Here is a 14991-nt window from a genome sequence, read left to right on the forward strand (position 1 = left end):
CAAGCTTGCTACAGTAGAAGGAGGGGGAAATCAGCCTTGCATCAGATACTGTGTTCAGGGTATGCATGAATCAACAAAAGACAACTAAATGAAAATCTTCTCTCTTCAACTATATTGAATTTTACACAAAACACTTTATCATACACCTAAACAAACAAAATATCACAGAAGAAAAGTCCTGGTGGGAATGGATGAATGTGAAATGCCCCATAAAAGATGTTGATGGATAAATGTAGATGAAGTGTGCAGTCTTTAGAATTAACAGTCTTATCTGGAACGGATGAAATGAAGTATTTGTCCTTCTGGTTGCAGCCCGGGATTCTTTGAATAAAGTCCTTGAGCAGTTGCCCTAATGCACCCAAGTAAACTCCAATCCAGCACTCAAGGGCTATGTAAGTCACGGGTTATACAAAAATCCTCTATAACAGAAAACAACTCATTAACATCTTTACAAGTTCTTTTACCAAAGCATACACAAGATGAAATACGAACTCTAAACTCACGGTTGAGCAGCAAGCTTAACGTTTCTCAAACCAGGATTACCATTGAGGACAGCCATGTGGTTACCAAACTGAATCTTACTCTTACTCTTACTCTCCTACTTCCTCTTTATCTATAAGGTTGAAGTGCTACTGGTGCCCCCTAATGGATGGGATGGACATAGCACTGAAAATGAAAACAAATAAACAAGTGACAGGCAGTGACTGTTACAGCGAGGAGACTGAATCCTCCTCGCCCTCCTCTCGTTCCCTCTTGAGACCTCTCAGTGGTTCTAACTGCCCTGCAGAGTGCTCCTTTTGAGCCTTTGCAATCAGTGGAGCTTAAGTTGTCAATGGAGACAGTGCTCCTGGTTGCATTGGCCTCCATCAAGAGGGTAGGGGACCTGCACGCATTCTCCGTTGACGAAGCGTGCCTGGAATTCGGGCCGGCTTACTCTCACGTGATCCTGAGACCCCGGCTCGGATATGTGCCCAAGGTTCCTACCACTCCCTTCCGGGACCAGGTGGTGAACCTGCAAGCGCTGCCCCTGGAGGAGGCAGACCCAGCCTTGGCACTGCTCTGTCCAGGACACGCTCTCCGCGCCTATGTAGACAGGACGCAGTGTTCAGGACCTCAGACCAGCTCTTTGTCTGTTATGGTGGGAAGCTGAAGGGAAGGCTCTCTCCAAGCAAAGGTTGTCTTACTGGATAGTGGACGCCATTGCTTTGGCATACCAGCAGCAAGGTCGACCGTGCCCCCTTGGTGTGACTGCCCACTCCACCCCGGAGTGTGGTGTCCTCTTGAGCTCTAGTGCATGGTGCCTCGCTAACAGACATCTGCAGAGCTGCAGGCTGGGCGACACCGAACACATTTGACAGATTCTACAATCTCAGAGTGGAGCCAGTGTCCTCTCATGTACTCGCTTCAACCAGCTAGTACTGGACCCACTCAGGTGTCTTCACTTGCTCGCCATTCCACTCCACGGACTGGATACGTGCGATATCTCCTCAAGTGAGCTTCTCCGAATGCCCTGAGTTCCTCCAGCACTCCTGACGTCGGCGCCAGTGTCTATTGCCTGTGCGTCCGCTAGGTGTCTCCCGTGTTCATGGTCCCTCCTCCGAGCGACCCCCACATGTGTATTTTCACTGTAAGTCTCTCTGAGCATGTGTCTTTCCCTTGGCAAGCCACCTTGCGACCCCTGGGGTTGAAATATTCCACCTGAGGCTGGACACCCCAGTGTTCTCCATATGCATCCCTCCGGGTCATTTGTGTATTCTCGACGTAACTCGGAGTGACAACGAAAGGGGAACGTCTCGGTTACGTATGTAACCCTCGTTCCCTGAGTAGGGAACGGAGATGTTCCGTCTGCCTGCCACTTTCCGCTGTACCGCGGGGATCGCCTGAGCTCAGTCTTGGCTCCTCAGCGAAGAAACATATCTGCATGTTGCCGGCGTCCTCCTTTTATACCCATGAGGTGGGGCGGAGATATGCTATGCAAATTCCGCTGACCCATGGCATTTCTTTGCCATTGGCTCGTTTTGTAATACTCGAAGCTGATAGGCTTTCTAAGCGAAACCCCCATTCGTCGTCATCCGACGGAACGTCTCCGTTCCCTACTCAGGGAACGAGGGTTACATACGTAACCGAACCGTAACGTTTTCATGAATAATTGAGGAGTAAGACTCCAGAGTATGTGCGGTGCAAAGCTCAGCCATCTGTTTCCTACTATTAAACTATTGTTCATGTGGGTTCAAGGGGTTTCGAGAAGCAGAAATGTAGACGTCACATTAGAGAAGGAAAACACTTGCAAACAACAATCAGGTTTTTATATAGGGCTGTTACCACCATATTGTAACCATCAGTAATATCATGTGATGCACATTACTCAACGTTTTGTCACATTTCAACATTTTGAATGGAAAATACAGGATGGTTATTTACGATTCATGCAACTCATAACTGAATGTGCACATTAAAGAAACATTTTGTTGTTTTTGATGCATATTATGCAAACATTCACTCTTTTTTAATGCAAATTTTAAAATAAAAATATTATTTGCAAAGTTCCAATTTACTACAAAATCTTGTTCTTTTACTGTTGTTATTTTATTTATTTATTCACTTCCATTTAAAACATTTAATTATTTAATTCATTTAAATAAAAAGATCATTGCACAAAACACTAAGGGCCAGATTTACTAACAGCTTGCGCCAGCACAAACCCTCTTTTGGCATTAAAAAAACTACTGTCAGGATTTATTAAAGACACACTGAAAAATTAGCTCTGAAAAGGCATGGACACAGTTAATTTTGTCTGACCTTAATACATATGCATTTGTAGGAGTTTCCCTTTCAGGCGCAACATTTATGGGAGGAGAGTATTTAAATGAAAGATACAAGGTGATTTACTAAGGTTGTCGCTCGTCAATGTACTGTTGTTTGCGCCATTATTTAACGCCTTATAAACAGTCTTAAACTAGACACTACCTGGTAGATTGCATCAGTCATTATGGAAATGATCTGACTGCGTCTGTGTTCTTTAATTTGCGCGTCGTCTGTTGATCACACGCTGAACTTTCCACTCCCAACGGCGCTGTTTTGGAATTGCGCTCTCACGCTAATTCACCCTGTTTAGTAAATCTTCCCCTAAAACTAAAATCATTGAATGAAAACTCACATAGGGGCAAGTTGAAAATAAATTAGCAAAAAAATGCCTAATTAAAATAATAAAACCAATTGAATAACATTAAAAACACTGTGAGAGACTCTGGGGTCCCATTGTCTCTAAAATTTGAAAATCCCTGATCTTAACTTCACTTGTTCTAGGTTTAATGGGTTTGAGAATGCCATCTCCTACATGGCGATGATGCTGTTTCTATGGTTACTGACCTCCAGCGATTGCAGGTAGCCCTCTTGAGGGTCGCAAAGCAGTGAGGAGATGCGGTGGTTGTTCCTCATACAGCTCACACTGCTGTCTCTCCAGAGAGGGAAAATCTGCCTGACAACGGTCATCCTTCCCAAGGAACTGTGGGCCAGCTCCATAATCTCAGCGTCACTGATCTCCTACACTCACAAAGAGACACAATACAAAGAATAATCATGAGTATTTATGAATCAATAGTAAATTGATTACGTATTACATTAAAAATTCAGTCAAAGATAGGTTGCCTACCTATATGCTATATACTAGGGATGATACTGCCTTCTAAGATACCTTGTAAGATATCCAAGGCAAGAGATTAAAAATGTGTTCATTTAAATCTAAGGGACCTTGTAAGATATACAAGGCAAGAGATTAAAAACGTGTTCATTTAAAATAAATAATTTTTTTTGGAAAGTGCTATTATATGGTTTGTTTGTTAATTTGATGTTAGCTTAGCAGCATGCTAACATCAGTTGTGAGTCAAGTCTTATTTGTGCTTCATGGCAGGAGTGCCAATACAGAGTGTTTCATATCAGTCGCATTTAAGCTTTCCTTACACTCAGGATGCTTCTTTAGCTGTGGTTACACTTTTATTTAATCGTGTCCTTGTTACAGTGTAACAAATACAGTATACATTAAAGTACTAAGTAATATCAATTTACAACATGTACTATAGGGTTAGGACTAGGATTTGGTTTAGGGTAAGTTGCATGCAATTAAAAAGTTAAAATATATTTATATTGTCTTGCTGTATATGTGTAATTTTCTTTAAACTGTCTGACTAAAAGTGATCAAAAAAGCCTTTTAAAGTAGTTAAGAAAAAAAAAAAACCTTCGCCACCACTGCAGGAATTTCCACTGCTCGAACCTAAGTACTGGTGGACCAACATATTATGCAATTATGCATAATTTGCTGTCATAACTACAATAAGTACATGTAACATATGTAACAACCACACTGTAAAATAAAGTGTTATCAGAGCTTATCCAGGCAGCTCAATGTTTTATTTTTTATTTTTTATTATTATGTTGAGTTAAGAATGTTTTTTTATTTATTTTTAAACTTGGGACAGAGAGATTGTGAAAAGGAAGAAACAAAAGACAATGGCATAATCATTATTTTAAAGCTCAGGACATTGAGGAAAGAGGGACTCAGAGAAGAATATGAAACAATCAATATACAGACAATTTCAAAGCAATATCTGGAATGCTGGGAAAGCTGGGTATTATTGAATCAAATTGGGGTATTTAAATAAAATATATATAATGGCAAGCCAATTAAGGCAATGGAAATGGTTTTCAATATGGTTTTCAATAGGAGAACAAAAACTCTACAGCAATCCCTCTGACATATTTTGAGTCTGGAAATTTTAAGCAAATGTATTGTTCAACAAGGAATTGCAATTTCCCCTTATAGTAACAGTATAATGTGTTGTACCTAGTGAACATAATTGGTGAACATATTAAAATTTCACATAATTATTCATATTGGTCCACTTCAAACCCCAGCCAAACCCTCTATGCTTGTTAGAAGAACCTTGCTGAAAAGATCATCTCACACATGAATTCAGTGGCGGCTCATCAGGGGAGGCAAGAAAGCCACAGCCTATCCAAAATGTTGAGGTGAAAATGAGAGAATGATGATTTAATGTAAATACAATTCCTAGTTATTCGTTTCATTTTATGTCTCAGAATGTGTATTTCTTGTTTGTCATTTGACCACTGTAGCATCATAAAATATTATTGAAGTCAGAAATGTTTTTTCCCAAACGTGCTGAATCTGAAGTCTGATGGAGAGAATGGGAAGAGGAAAATCCACAGCCAGAGACGTTTGTCTCTGCTGGAAAAAAAACAAGCCAACCACTATGGAGTATTTGACTCTCAGCAGTCAGTGTTGTGAAAAAAAATGCATTGCAGAGGAGGCTAGCCTCCTTTGGTATATCAACCAATCATCATGGAGATATGCTGTAAATTACATGATATTATTTTGAACTGCAACCACTGATAATGTACCAACTACCTTAATTATGTAGAGAAGAGATTAAGAATACTTGATCGGCAAAAAATGTACCAAGCTACAAATAAAAACTAAAAAATAGGTTACAGCAATCAGCTTCACTAAACAGCCGGACATGTTCTTTCAACATTTAAAAGGACAGAGGGCTGTATTTTTGCTTCTACCTAGTGATATGCTATGTAAGTTAAATTATATTTATATTGTCTTGCTGTATATGTGTAATTTTCTTTAAACTGTCTGACTAAAAGTGATCAAAAAAGCCTTTTAAAGTAGTTAAGAAAAAAAAAAAACCTTCGCCACCACTGCAGGAATTTCCACTGCTCGAACCTAAGTACTGGTGGACCAACATAGCCATGCTGTTGACCAGCTAAACTTAAAAAAAAAACTCCAGTGAGTTACAGTGCTAAAAGCATGTTCAATTTTATACAAGTGAGATGAACATGAACCTGGCAGTTTTGAAATGCACTAAATTGGCCTGTCCAACCCAACCAGGACATAATTCCCTCTCCAAGATCAGTGATTTAGAGATTTGAAGATTTGGATTTTAAATTCCAAGAACTTTGGAATGAGCTGACCTACTTGCATAGGGATAATCTGAGGTTAAGAGCAAAAACATGCAGATTGTCATCAGAGACAAAAAGCTTGCAGTCTATCACTGAGAGCCAGGAAGCCAGAGCTTAAAACATGTGAAAACAGACATGGTCACTCTGCAAACAGGGTAGGCTCATACTCAAAGTGAACAGGAAGGTCAGTACAGACAGAGAAGTTAAATTCTCTGAGTTCTTGTGAGACTGGGAATAAAGCTGAGTTTATTAGGAATTTAAAGCTGAGAAAATCAGGGCATCATCAGGGCAGTTCAGAGGGCACAGCCTCAAGCAGCATAAAGGCCCCAATATACTCACGGCAAAGTTATTTTTCGTTCTTCGTTTTGGGGTAAAACAAAGTTTGAAATACGTGACCGGCGATATACTGTTAGCAAACATCCGACACCGCCCACAGTGCTGAGAGCAGCGCATAGATGAATATGTAAATTATGTGCTGCGCGCTTTCCTCTCACAAATAAAAATAAACACACAACAAAATTAAGGAAACAGCAAGCATTTTTTAATAAAGCATAAGAAAAGCATTTGATCATATCCACTTGGATATGTTTGCACAAGCTCTACAATTCCGCACTCTAGTAAAGTCACATCACGTTTATTTATATAGCACTTTGTACAATAGTTTACTTAAAAACAAGCAACTTTACCGTATTAAACATGAAAAAAAGTGTAAGTGTTGTAGCAAACTGGCTCAAAAGGGAAATTTAAATAATCATAACTCGTTGTAATTAATTATATATATTTGGATCAGTTAATCGAATTAACTTCATGTAACTGAATTAATATTACAATCAATTAATCTGTTCGTCCAGCGAACACTTAGTATTGTTAGTCTATCAACTCTTCAAAAATCATATTTTCCATGGCCACAGAAAAATAACGCCGAACGTGAGCGACTGAAAGGGAACCAAAACATACTATAACAACAAATGAACAAATGCATGTACATGTAGAAATGTCATTGATATTGGACATTGAAGAAATTTGCAGCTGTAGCAGCAAGAAATACTAATAAAAACATAATTTCATCGCAAAGGTGTTCTTGTAATAAGTTATAGAGGCATATAACAGATGCAATCTGTTATCTGTGCATTTAATTTCCCATGAGACAATATACTATTTGTTTATCCTGTTTAGCCTTTTGCATGTAGTATCACTTGCAAAGTTAAAATGGCAGACACTTTGTAAATAAATTAGGCAAAACAGCTGTTACTGAAAATATTTATAATCAAGATGCTGCTCACCTGAAACAGACATATAGAGGATGGTAAATGTATCTGTTTTCAAAAGTACTATAGATACATTTGCTGCAAGAGTAGAAAAACAACCAGGACAGAAAGAGACTGTAAATCTAACATCATTTTCCCATTTCAATGTATGTCCTCTTATGTTCCCCATGTGACTCTTGGTTCAAAGGATATATGTTTACACTAAAAGCCTACTAGTGTTCTCCCTGCACTGATGGGTTTGCGATGCTCCTTGTAATTTCAAAGTCTGCTGTTTCAAACATCTGGGGATGAAGCAGTACCTTCTACAGTGGGTTATCACTTGTACTGTAGAACTTTGACTAGATAAATTAATGACTACAAGCTTATAGACCACAAAAAACAGTATGGAACATGTATCGAAGTCCAGCCTGCTCTGTGTGATACCAACAGGATTTCTATTTAGGCATTTGAACATTTGAATTTATGCTGAGCGTGCAATATCAATGCATATTTATGCATGCAAAATCATTACCTGGTTAAAATGTCCTTAGATACAGTTGTTGTCAGAATTAATGGCACCCCTGGTAAATATGAGAGGCGTGAGAGCTCAAGAGGTGTGCTAGCGACTGTCACTAGCGCCTGCAGCCTTGTTAGTGTGCCAGCAACCTTGTAAGCGTGCCTGGCTCCCACACCGGAGACCCGGTTTGAATCCTGCTCGAAGCGGGTCGAGTTGGACTGGTTACACAAGGATAGTATTGCATGTTATTGTTGTATTGCACAATCGTCCTGGTTGCGTATGCAACCCACCGTTCCCTGAAGGAGGGAACGGAGGACGTAGTCGACGCCGACTGAAATGGGATCTCGCTAGAGAGCCTGTCTTCTTCGAGTACTATTGAACGAGCCAATGTAATTGGCGTGCGTGATTCGCATCACACACTCCGCCCCCGCGGCGCGGGTATAAATACGGAAGTGGATGCACGCACTAGTTGCTTTTCGCTGAGGAGCCGAGAGTAACCCGGGGTCAGCGGTGGTCCAGCGGTAGTGGCAAGGGGACTACGTCCTCCGTTCCCTCCTTCAGGGAACGGTGGGTTGCATACGCAACCAGGACGTTCCCTTTCAGTCGATAACGTCGGACGTAGTCGACGCCGACTGAAATGGGATCAACCATTGAACACGCCACTAACGCTACCACCTTACAGTGCCTAAACCAAAGCCTCCTGATGCCCCCACAAACTTAAGGTGGGGAAGGACAGGGCTTAGGCCAGGGAAGTCACTGCTGTTCCTACAGGACCACTGGGAAAGCGTTCACCGTACGTTGGAAGGAAGGGACGCTGCGGAGCCACATCCAACCCGAGGGAGGTAATGTGGAGAATACACATATGAACTGGGCGGAAACCGGGCAGTCTAACATATGGAATGTCACTGGGGTGGCTCCAGCCTAAGACGGGGGGAGACACACCGGACAGTGACGGCAGAGAGACTCTGCCGAGGGAAGACACGGGCTCACCGCAGGGAGCCGTATCGTGGAAGAATACACATATGGGGTCACCGAAGGGACCGCAACATATGGACCCAGCCTAACACAGGTTCCACACTGCTTACGAGTGGTAGGCCTAACACCAGACGTTCCGCACGTCCGACATCGGAGGGGTGTGGAGGAACTCAACAGGGTTCAATTTTAAGGGAACTCAACTGGAGTAGAAAGGCGCACGTATCCAGTCCATAGGAGGGGAATGGCGCAGCAAGCCGACACTTGAACCGGGCTCACGGTGAAACTGGCTTCATAAGAAGGGAGCCCACGGGAAGCAGCGGTTCAACTAGGTGTCGTCCAGCCCCCAACTCTAGAATCTGTTTAGCAAAGTATATCGTCAACGCCCAGGCGGAGCACTTTACACTCATCATAGAGGGGCTCAACACCTAAGTGGACATGTTGCATCTCGGATCTTTGCCGAAATGAAGGCAAGCACTAAGTGCAACTTTGCATGGAAACAGCCTCCCCTCTCTGCTGAATTCCAACAGATATTTGAAGAGCTGGTCTGAGGTCTATGACTTGCATTCTGTACACGTCCAAGCGAACGGACAGGGAAGCCAGGGCTGGATCTGCCTCCTCCAGGGCAGCGCTTGCAGGCTCACCACCTGCTCCTATTACGGGAGAGGTAGGAACCTTGGGCACAGTCCGAGCCGGGGTCTCAGCTTGTGAGAGTTAGCCGGCCCAGACTCCAGGCACAATACGTTGACCGAAAGCGAGCAAGTCCCTACCCTCTAGTAGAGACCAGGTGAGCAGGAGAACTGATATAACATAATCTTTAACTCACTACCTGCAGTGGCTCAGGGGCGGTCTCTGCAGTGCAGTCGCACCAGGGACAAGGCCCAAGAGGATAAAGAGGGACACAAGGATTTACAAGACCTTGCTCCTCAGGAACCTGACGATCAGAACATGCTTCTGCATACTTCTGCAACACGATGAGCGTCGTTTAAACACCGAGGCAACATCATTTTGCGGGTGAAGGAAAACAGCCTACTGCAACCCATTTTGCAGGAAAGAGAGCACTGAAGTGATCGAAAGCTTTCAGGATCTCCTCTGGAGAGAAGACGCACTCAACGACTAGGTTCCACTTCTAAAGGCGTAAGCACGCTACCCCATTCTAGGGGGTGCTCGCAGAAGTGATGGTAACTATCACACATTCTTGTGATAGCCACCTGAACCTCCGCATTCAGATGTAAGACCGCCCGGAATCCCCGGGGGAAGAACGCGTGTGCCATCGTGCCCCGCCCCCGAAGAGTTTTCCGGGGAAGTCAGGAAGGCTGTTGATGGGAGCCAGGTCTAGTTGGGCCAATAAGGGGCAACTATGAAGACCTGTTCCTCTCCTGACTTGGCACGTAGGTGCAAGTGACGGGCGCAAAAGACAGGAGCATTGCTCAACACAACATGTGAAGATCACTGGGCTTCAGGAGCATTTTCTGCTCAGCACTTGGGTGTGACAAGTTCACTGAGCTTCAGGAGCATTCCTGCTCAACACCTGAGTGTGATAAACTCACCGAGCTTCAGGAGCATTTCTGCTCAACACTTGAGTACGAAGAACCTCACTGAGCGACAGGAGCATTTCTGCTCAGCACTTGAGTGTGACAAGTTCACTGAACTTCAGGAGCATTCCTGCTCAACACCTGAGTGTGATAAACTCACTGAGTTTCAGGAGCATTTCTGCTCAACACTTGAGTGCGAAGAATTTCACTGAACGACAGGAGCATTTCTGCTCAGCACTTGAGTGTGACAAGTTCACTGAGCTTCAGGAGCATTACTGCTCAACACCTGAGTGTGATAAACTCACTGAGCTTCAGGAGCATTTCTGCTCAACACTTGAGTGCGAGGAACTTCACTGAGCACCAGGAGCATTTCTGCTCAGCACTGCGTGTGATGAATTCACTGAGCTACCTGTGATGGACTCACTGAGCTACAGGAGCATTGCTGCTCAACACCTGAGTGCGATGAACTTCACTGAGTTTCAGGAGCAATTCTGCTCAGCATGAAGAGTGATGATTTCACTGACTTGCAGGCGCAAGGCGACCATGAGTCGCAGTCACTTTTAGAAGGCTCACTGGGGTTAAACGCATTTCTGCGGGCCCCTGGGGCAGCTGAGTCCCAGTGTTTGTCCAAGGGTAGTCCGCTCGGTTTACCCAAACACTGGCGGAAAAATAAAACCGGGGGGGCAACTGAGCGGCCCCGGAATGGTCATGACCCAGCCGGACCCAGGGGATGGAGTCTCCACTTGCCCTGGCTATAACTGTCGTGAGGCTCGATGGCGGCACGATTGAGTAAGCGGGAGGAGTGGAACAAGGCGCCCTCAGAAGCGTCTGACTCCAAGGAGGAGGTGACGGGTGAGTTTGTGACATGCAGGGGAAGCTTGCGCAACGGTCGCAATGTCTAACAACTCGAGGCACGAATGCCCGTGTAGTCGGGGGTCGCCCAGGCCCCCGTTAAAACACGCCCTTTGTACATGGCCCCTCTGTTGAAGAGGGTTTGGCAGCAGACCGGGATGAACTATAGTCACACAGGGTGAGCTGCTCTGCCACGGTCACCTCGGGACTCGATCGTGAAGCTAGCGCTGAAGCAGTCACATATGGAGGGAGCCAAAGGCTGCGACTACCATGTACCCCAGGAGCCTCTGAAAGTTCTTTCAGTGGGACCCTTTCTCACTTCAACACCAGCTGAACACATTCTCATTGGAGAGACATGTTGGACCGAGTACCTCTCCAAAACTAGAAAAGAGATACTCAGCCCGTGGGCGAGATTACTCTCTTCCAGTTGACCTGAAGACCCAACGGGCTCTGGAGCACTCGAGGGGAAGGACACTGTACTGATACTCCACCCTTAGACGCAACACACAGGATGGCCTGCGGTGCGGGAGGTAGAGATCTGAAGCACCTGTCTTTCAGGTCAAAGCTGCAGACCAATCTTGGGCCAAGATGGTCACGACCCACCCCCTAGTAGCACGAAGAACGAGTTTACAACTGGCCTTCGTACCGGCTGGAGGAGCGGCTATATCAAATCCTTCGCCAGCAGGATAAGATAAGCACGCACAAGTCAGGAGCACTGCTCAACACTCGGTGTGATGAATATCACTGAATTTTCAGGAGCACGTCTGCTCAACACCTAATGTGATGACTATCACTGACTTGAGCGGGGTAGCCGAGCCTGAGGTGGGGCAGCAAAGTAGAGAGAGTGGTGTTAGTGTGCTGTGCAACACTTACCTGTCTCCACAAGCGGCAGGGGGCGCGTGAGAAGGCGGATGACCGGGTCCTCGAACGCACCAAGCTGCCTGCTGGCGACCAAGGGGGAGCTGAGGGGTGTAAGGCTATACAGGGTCACACCCGCCAGACTGGCCCTCTTGGGACCCAGGAACAGATGAAATTGCTCTCTCTTTGAAGTGTGGGTACCGCTTGCTCCGCTTCTTTTTTTTTTTTTTTTTTAGGGAGCCAGCGGCGGAACAGACACACACACAAACAAAGGCTCCACCCGGCCCTCACCCGGGGGGAGGGAGTGATCGTGCCACTCCAAGAGCATCTCATCCATTCCTGGGCGGCCCGCTCCGGAATTCTTTCGCTGTCGCTTGCCACCTGGCTTGGCAGCGCCTGGAGCGGGCTGGGCGTCTCTACTGCGGCCGGCTCCATGCTGAGGCCTGGGTGGAGGCTGCTGCGGAGGGCCAGCAGGAGCGGCGGCCGGAGAACGCCCACGGCGACGAGCAGGCGGAGGAGCTGCCACCGGCGGCGGGTGGAGGCAGCAGCTGGCCACCGGGGCAGGATGTGCCGGATGACCTCCGTCTGCGCTTGAGCGGCAGAGAACTGTTTGATGCAGTTCTCCACCGCGTCGCCGACCAGCCCAACCTGGGAAATTGGGGAGACCAGGAACCGAACCTTGTCCGCATCCGCCATACCAACCAGGCTGAGCCAACGAAGGCGCTACTGGACCACCAAGGTGGACATCGCCAGACCGATCACGCACGCTAAGACACCCGTACCCCGGAGGGTGAGGTCGGATGCAGTGCGGTGCTCACCTATGAGCGCACGGTCTGGATTACCCTCGTGCATGCCATGGGTGCCCTAGCCTGCAGCAACGCCATGGCACGCAAGAGGAAGGGGCTTGCCCACAGGCTTTGTAAGCTCTGCCCGTCGGAACAGACGAAACTCACAGGCCTTAGGGGGGAGACGAGGATCCCCCCAAAAGGCAGCGGCCGCCGGACACAGGTGCACCTGTGTCGACAGACCGCTCCAATGGAGGGACACCTCGCAACCCTTCACCGTTCCTCCATCAAGGGTAATGAGGGGGAAAAGCTAGTCAGGCAGTTTCTGGCAGAGAAAGATGCTGTTCACCACCTGACAAGCTCTCCATGCATTTCGGGAAAGAAAGGCACTGGGGCGGCGAGCTGAGAACCAGCGCGGCCCGCCCCAAGATACCAAACTCCAGATTCCAACCGAGACTGAACGGGACACGGTGGAGGTTCCACTCGAGCCCGGCAGCCTCGGCGGCCCGTTTCAGCATAGCTGATAATTCTGGATCCGGCTCGGGCAACATTGAACTCCCGGAGGGAGACAATGCAGCCGAGTCATCATCTCTAGAAGTCAGCTCACCCTCCGATGCTGCAATCGGCGTCCTGTCCTCCAGGGGAGCCCCGAGTGAAACCGCTGGCCCACCCATTACAGATGGACCAGCAGACAACACAGGAGGCTCCAGTGGTTGCAGTGGAAGGGAGGAGTGAGGAGCCCACAGGGAATGGTTACCGGGCGGGACATCCAACACTATCCTCCGGTCACCCATCCCACACAGCACCCGAGGGTGAGGCATGGTAATGGGAACTCGCTCTCCGCGAACGAAGGCGAGTCTCGCCCTCAACACTGCGACAGTCATGTTCCCACAGAGAAAACATGAGCTGTCCACAAAAGCTGTCTCAGCGTGCTGTAAGCCAAACACGTGACACAACAGTTGTGACCATCAGAGAGAGACAGGGAACGACCGCACCCAGAAACGCACGGGCGGAATGACATCTTGAAAAAGACGCAAACGCACCCGTGTTGCTCTTTCAGAAAATAGGACCGTCACCAGTGCCGGAGCACACAGGGGAATGACCGCGGCAACACTGAACAGAGAACTGAAACAGTGAAGCACTCACTTTTCCGCCCTCTAACCAGCCATCAACACACACAAACATTTAGAAATTTGTTGCTGTTAAAACAGCAGTTGAGAGCTCAAAGCTCGCGATCACCGCTGCACTCGCGCTGTAGAACACCAGCACTGGGAGAGTCTTCCTGAAGAACACCGACACACTCGCTCGTTGTAGACAACAGCACTCTCAGAGACATCAAACGATCGGCTCCGAAGCGAAAGGCAACTAGTGCGTGCATCCACTTCCGTATTTATACCCGCGCCGCGGGGGCGGAGTGTGTGATGCGAATCACGCACGCCAATTACATTGGCTCGTTCAATAGTACTCGAAGAAGACAGGCTCTCTAGCGAGATCCCATTTCAGTCGGCGTCGACTACGTCCGACGTTATCGACTGAAAGGGAACCAAAGTTACCATTTGCTTCCGGGGCGCCACTCTGCTGCTGACACATTGCTTCACTCGTGCATTGTTGTTTATTTTGTGTTACTTGTTTTGCGCTTTATTTTAATTAATTTTGTTTATGCTAGAATGTTTAATACGAAAATGAGATGCTTTACTTACTGGGTCACTCTGCATATGGTGATGTTGTTAGCGGCAGTCGGCTTTGAAGTGAGCGCTGTAAGTGCCGTTCACATGTATACTCGGTATGAAATTCTGCGATTAGTCTCCCGTTTACGGAATAACTGCCTGCAAGGGTAATTTCATGAAGATTGTAAAGAGCTGCTAAGGAATTCCAGGACAAGAATGAGATTTCACTGAAGAAACGAGGATCAAGAGGTGGGGTGTGCCAAAGACTTAAGATGCTGTGTTGACCTCCCTTGCCTGTAATTACCTTGTCAAACGTACAGTCCCTAAGTAGTAAGATGTAGTAGTAAAGTAGTAAAATGTAGTAAATATGTTTTACGGAGACCTGGTTGAAAGAAGCAATCCAAGTTATTGGCACAAGAGGATATACAATGATAAGAGTGGACAGAGATGAAATAGCGTCTCATAAAGCTATCGGAGAAGGTCTGTGTATCTACGTGGATAACAGATGGGGGCAACCCAATAAACAACTGTAGGCCTACACTCCATATTTTGAACATTTGTCTATGATTTTTAGAC

The 14991-nt window shown here is 46.4% G+C and overlaps 1 protein-coding gene across 2 annotated transcripts in view; it reads right to left on the minus strand.

Moving 5' to 3' along the window:
- Positions 1-14991, minus strand: part of grid1b (glutamate receptor, ionotropic, delta 1b) — an 816517-nt gene that overhangs the window by 136074 nt on the left and 665452 nt on the right. For both annotated transcript variants that reach the window (XM_077205908.1, XM_077205910.1), the window contains exon 6: positions 3370-3543. In XM_077205908.1, the coding sequence (XP_077062023.1) occupies positions 3370-3543 (174 nt within the window). The remainder of the gene's footprint in view (positions 1-3369; positions 3544-14991) is intronic.

Source organism: Siphateles boraxobius, unplaced genomic scaffold (assembly GCF_051911475.1).
Source record: "Siphateles boraxobius isolate OS27281-9 unplaced genomic scaffold, OSU_SipBor_1 55, whole genome shotgun sequence".
Classification (NCBI taxonomy): Eukaryota; Metazoa; Chordata; class Actinopteri; order Cypriniformes; family Leuciscidae; genus Siphateles; species Siphateles boraxobius.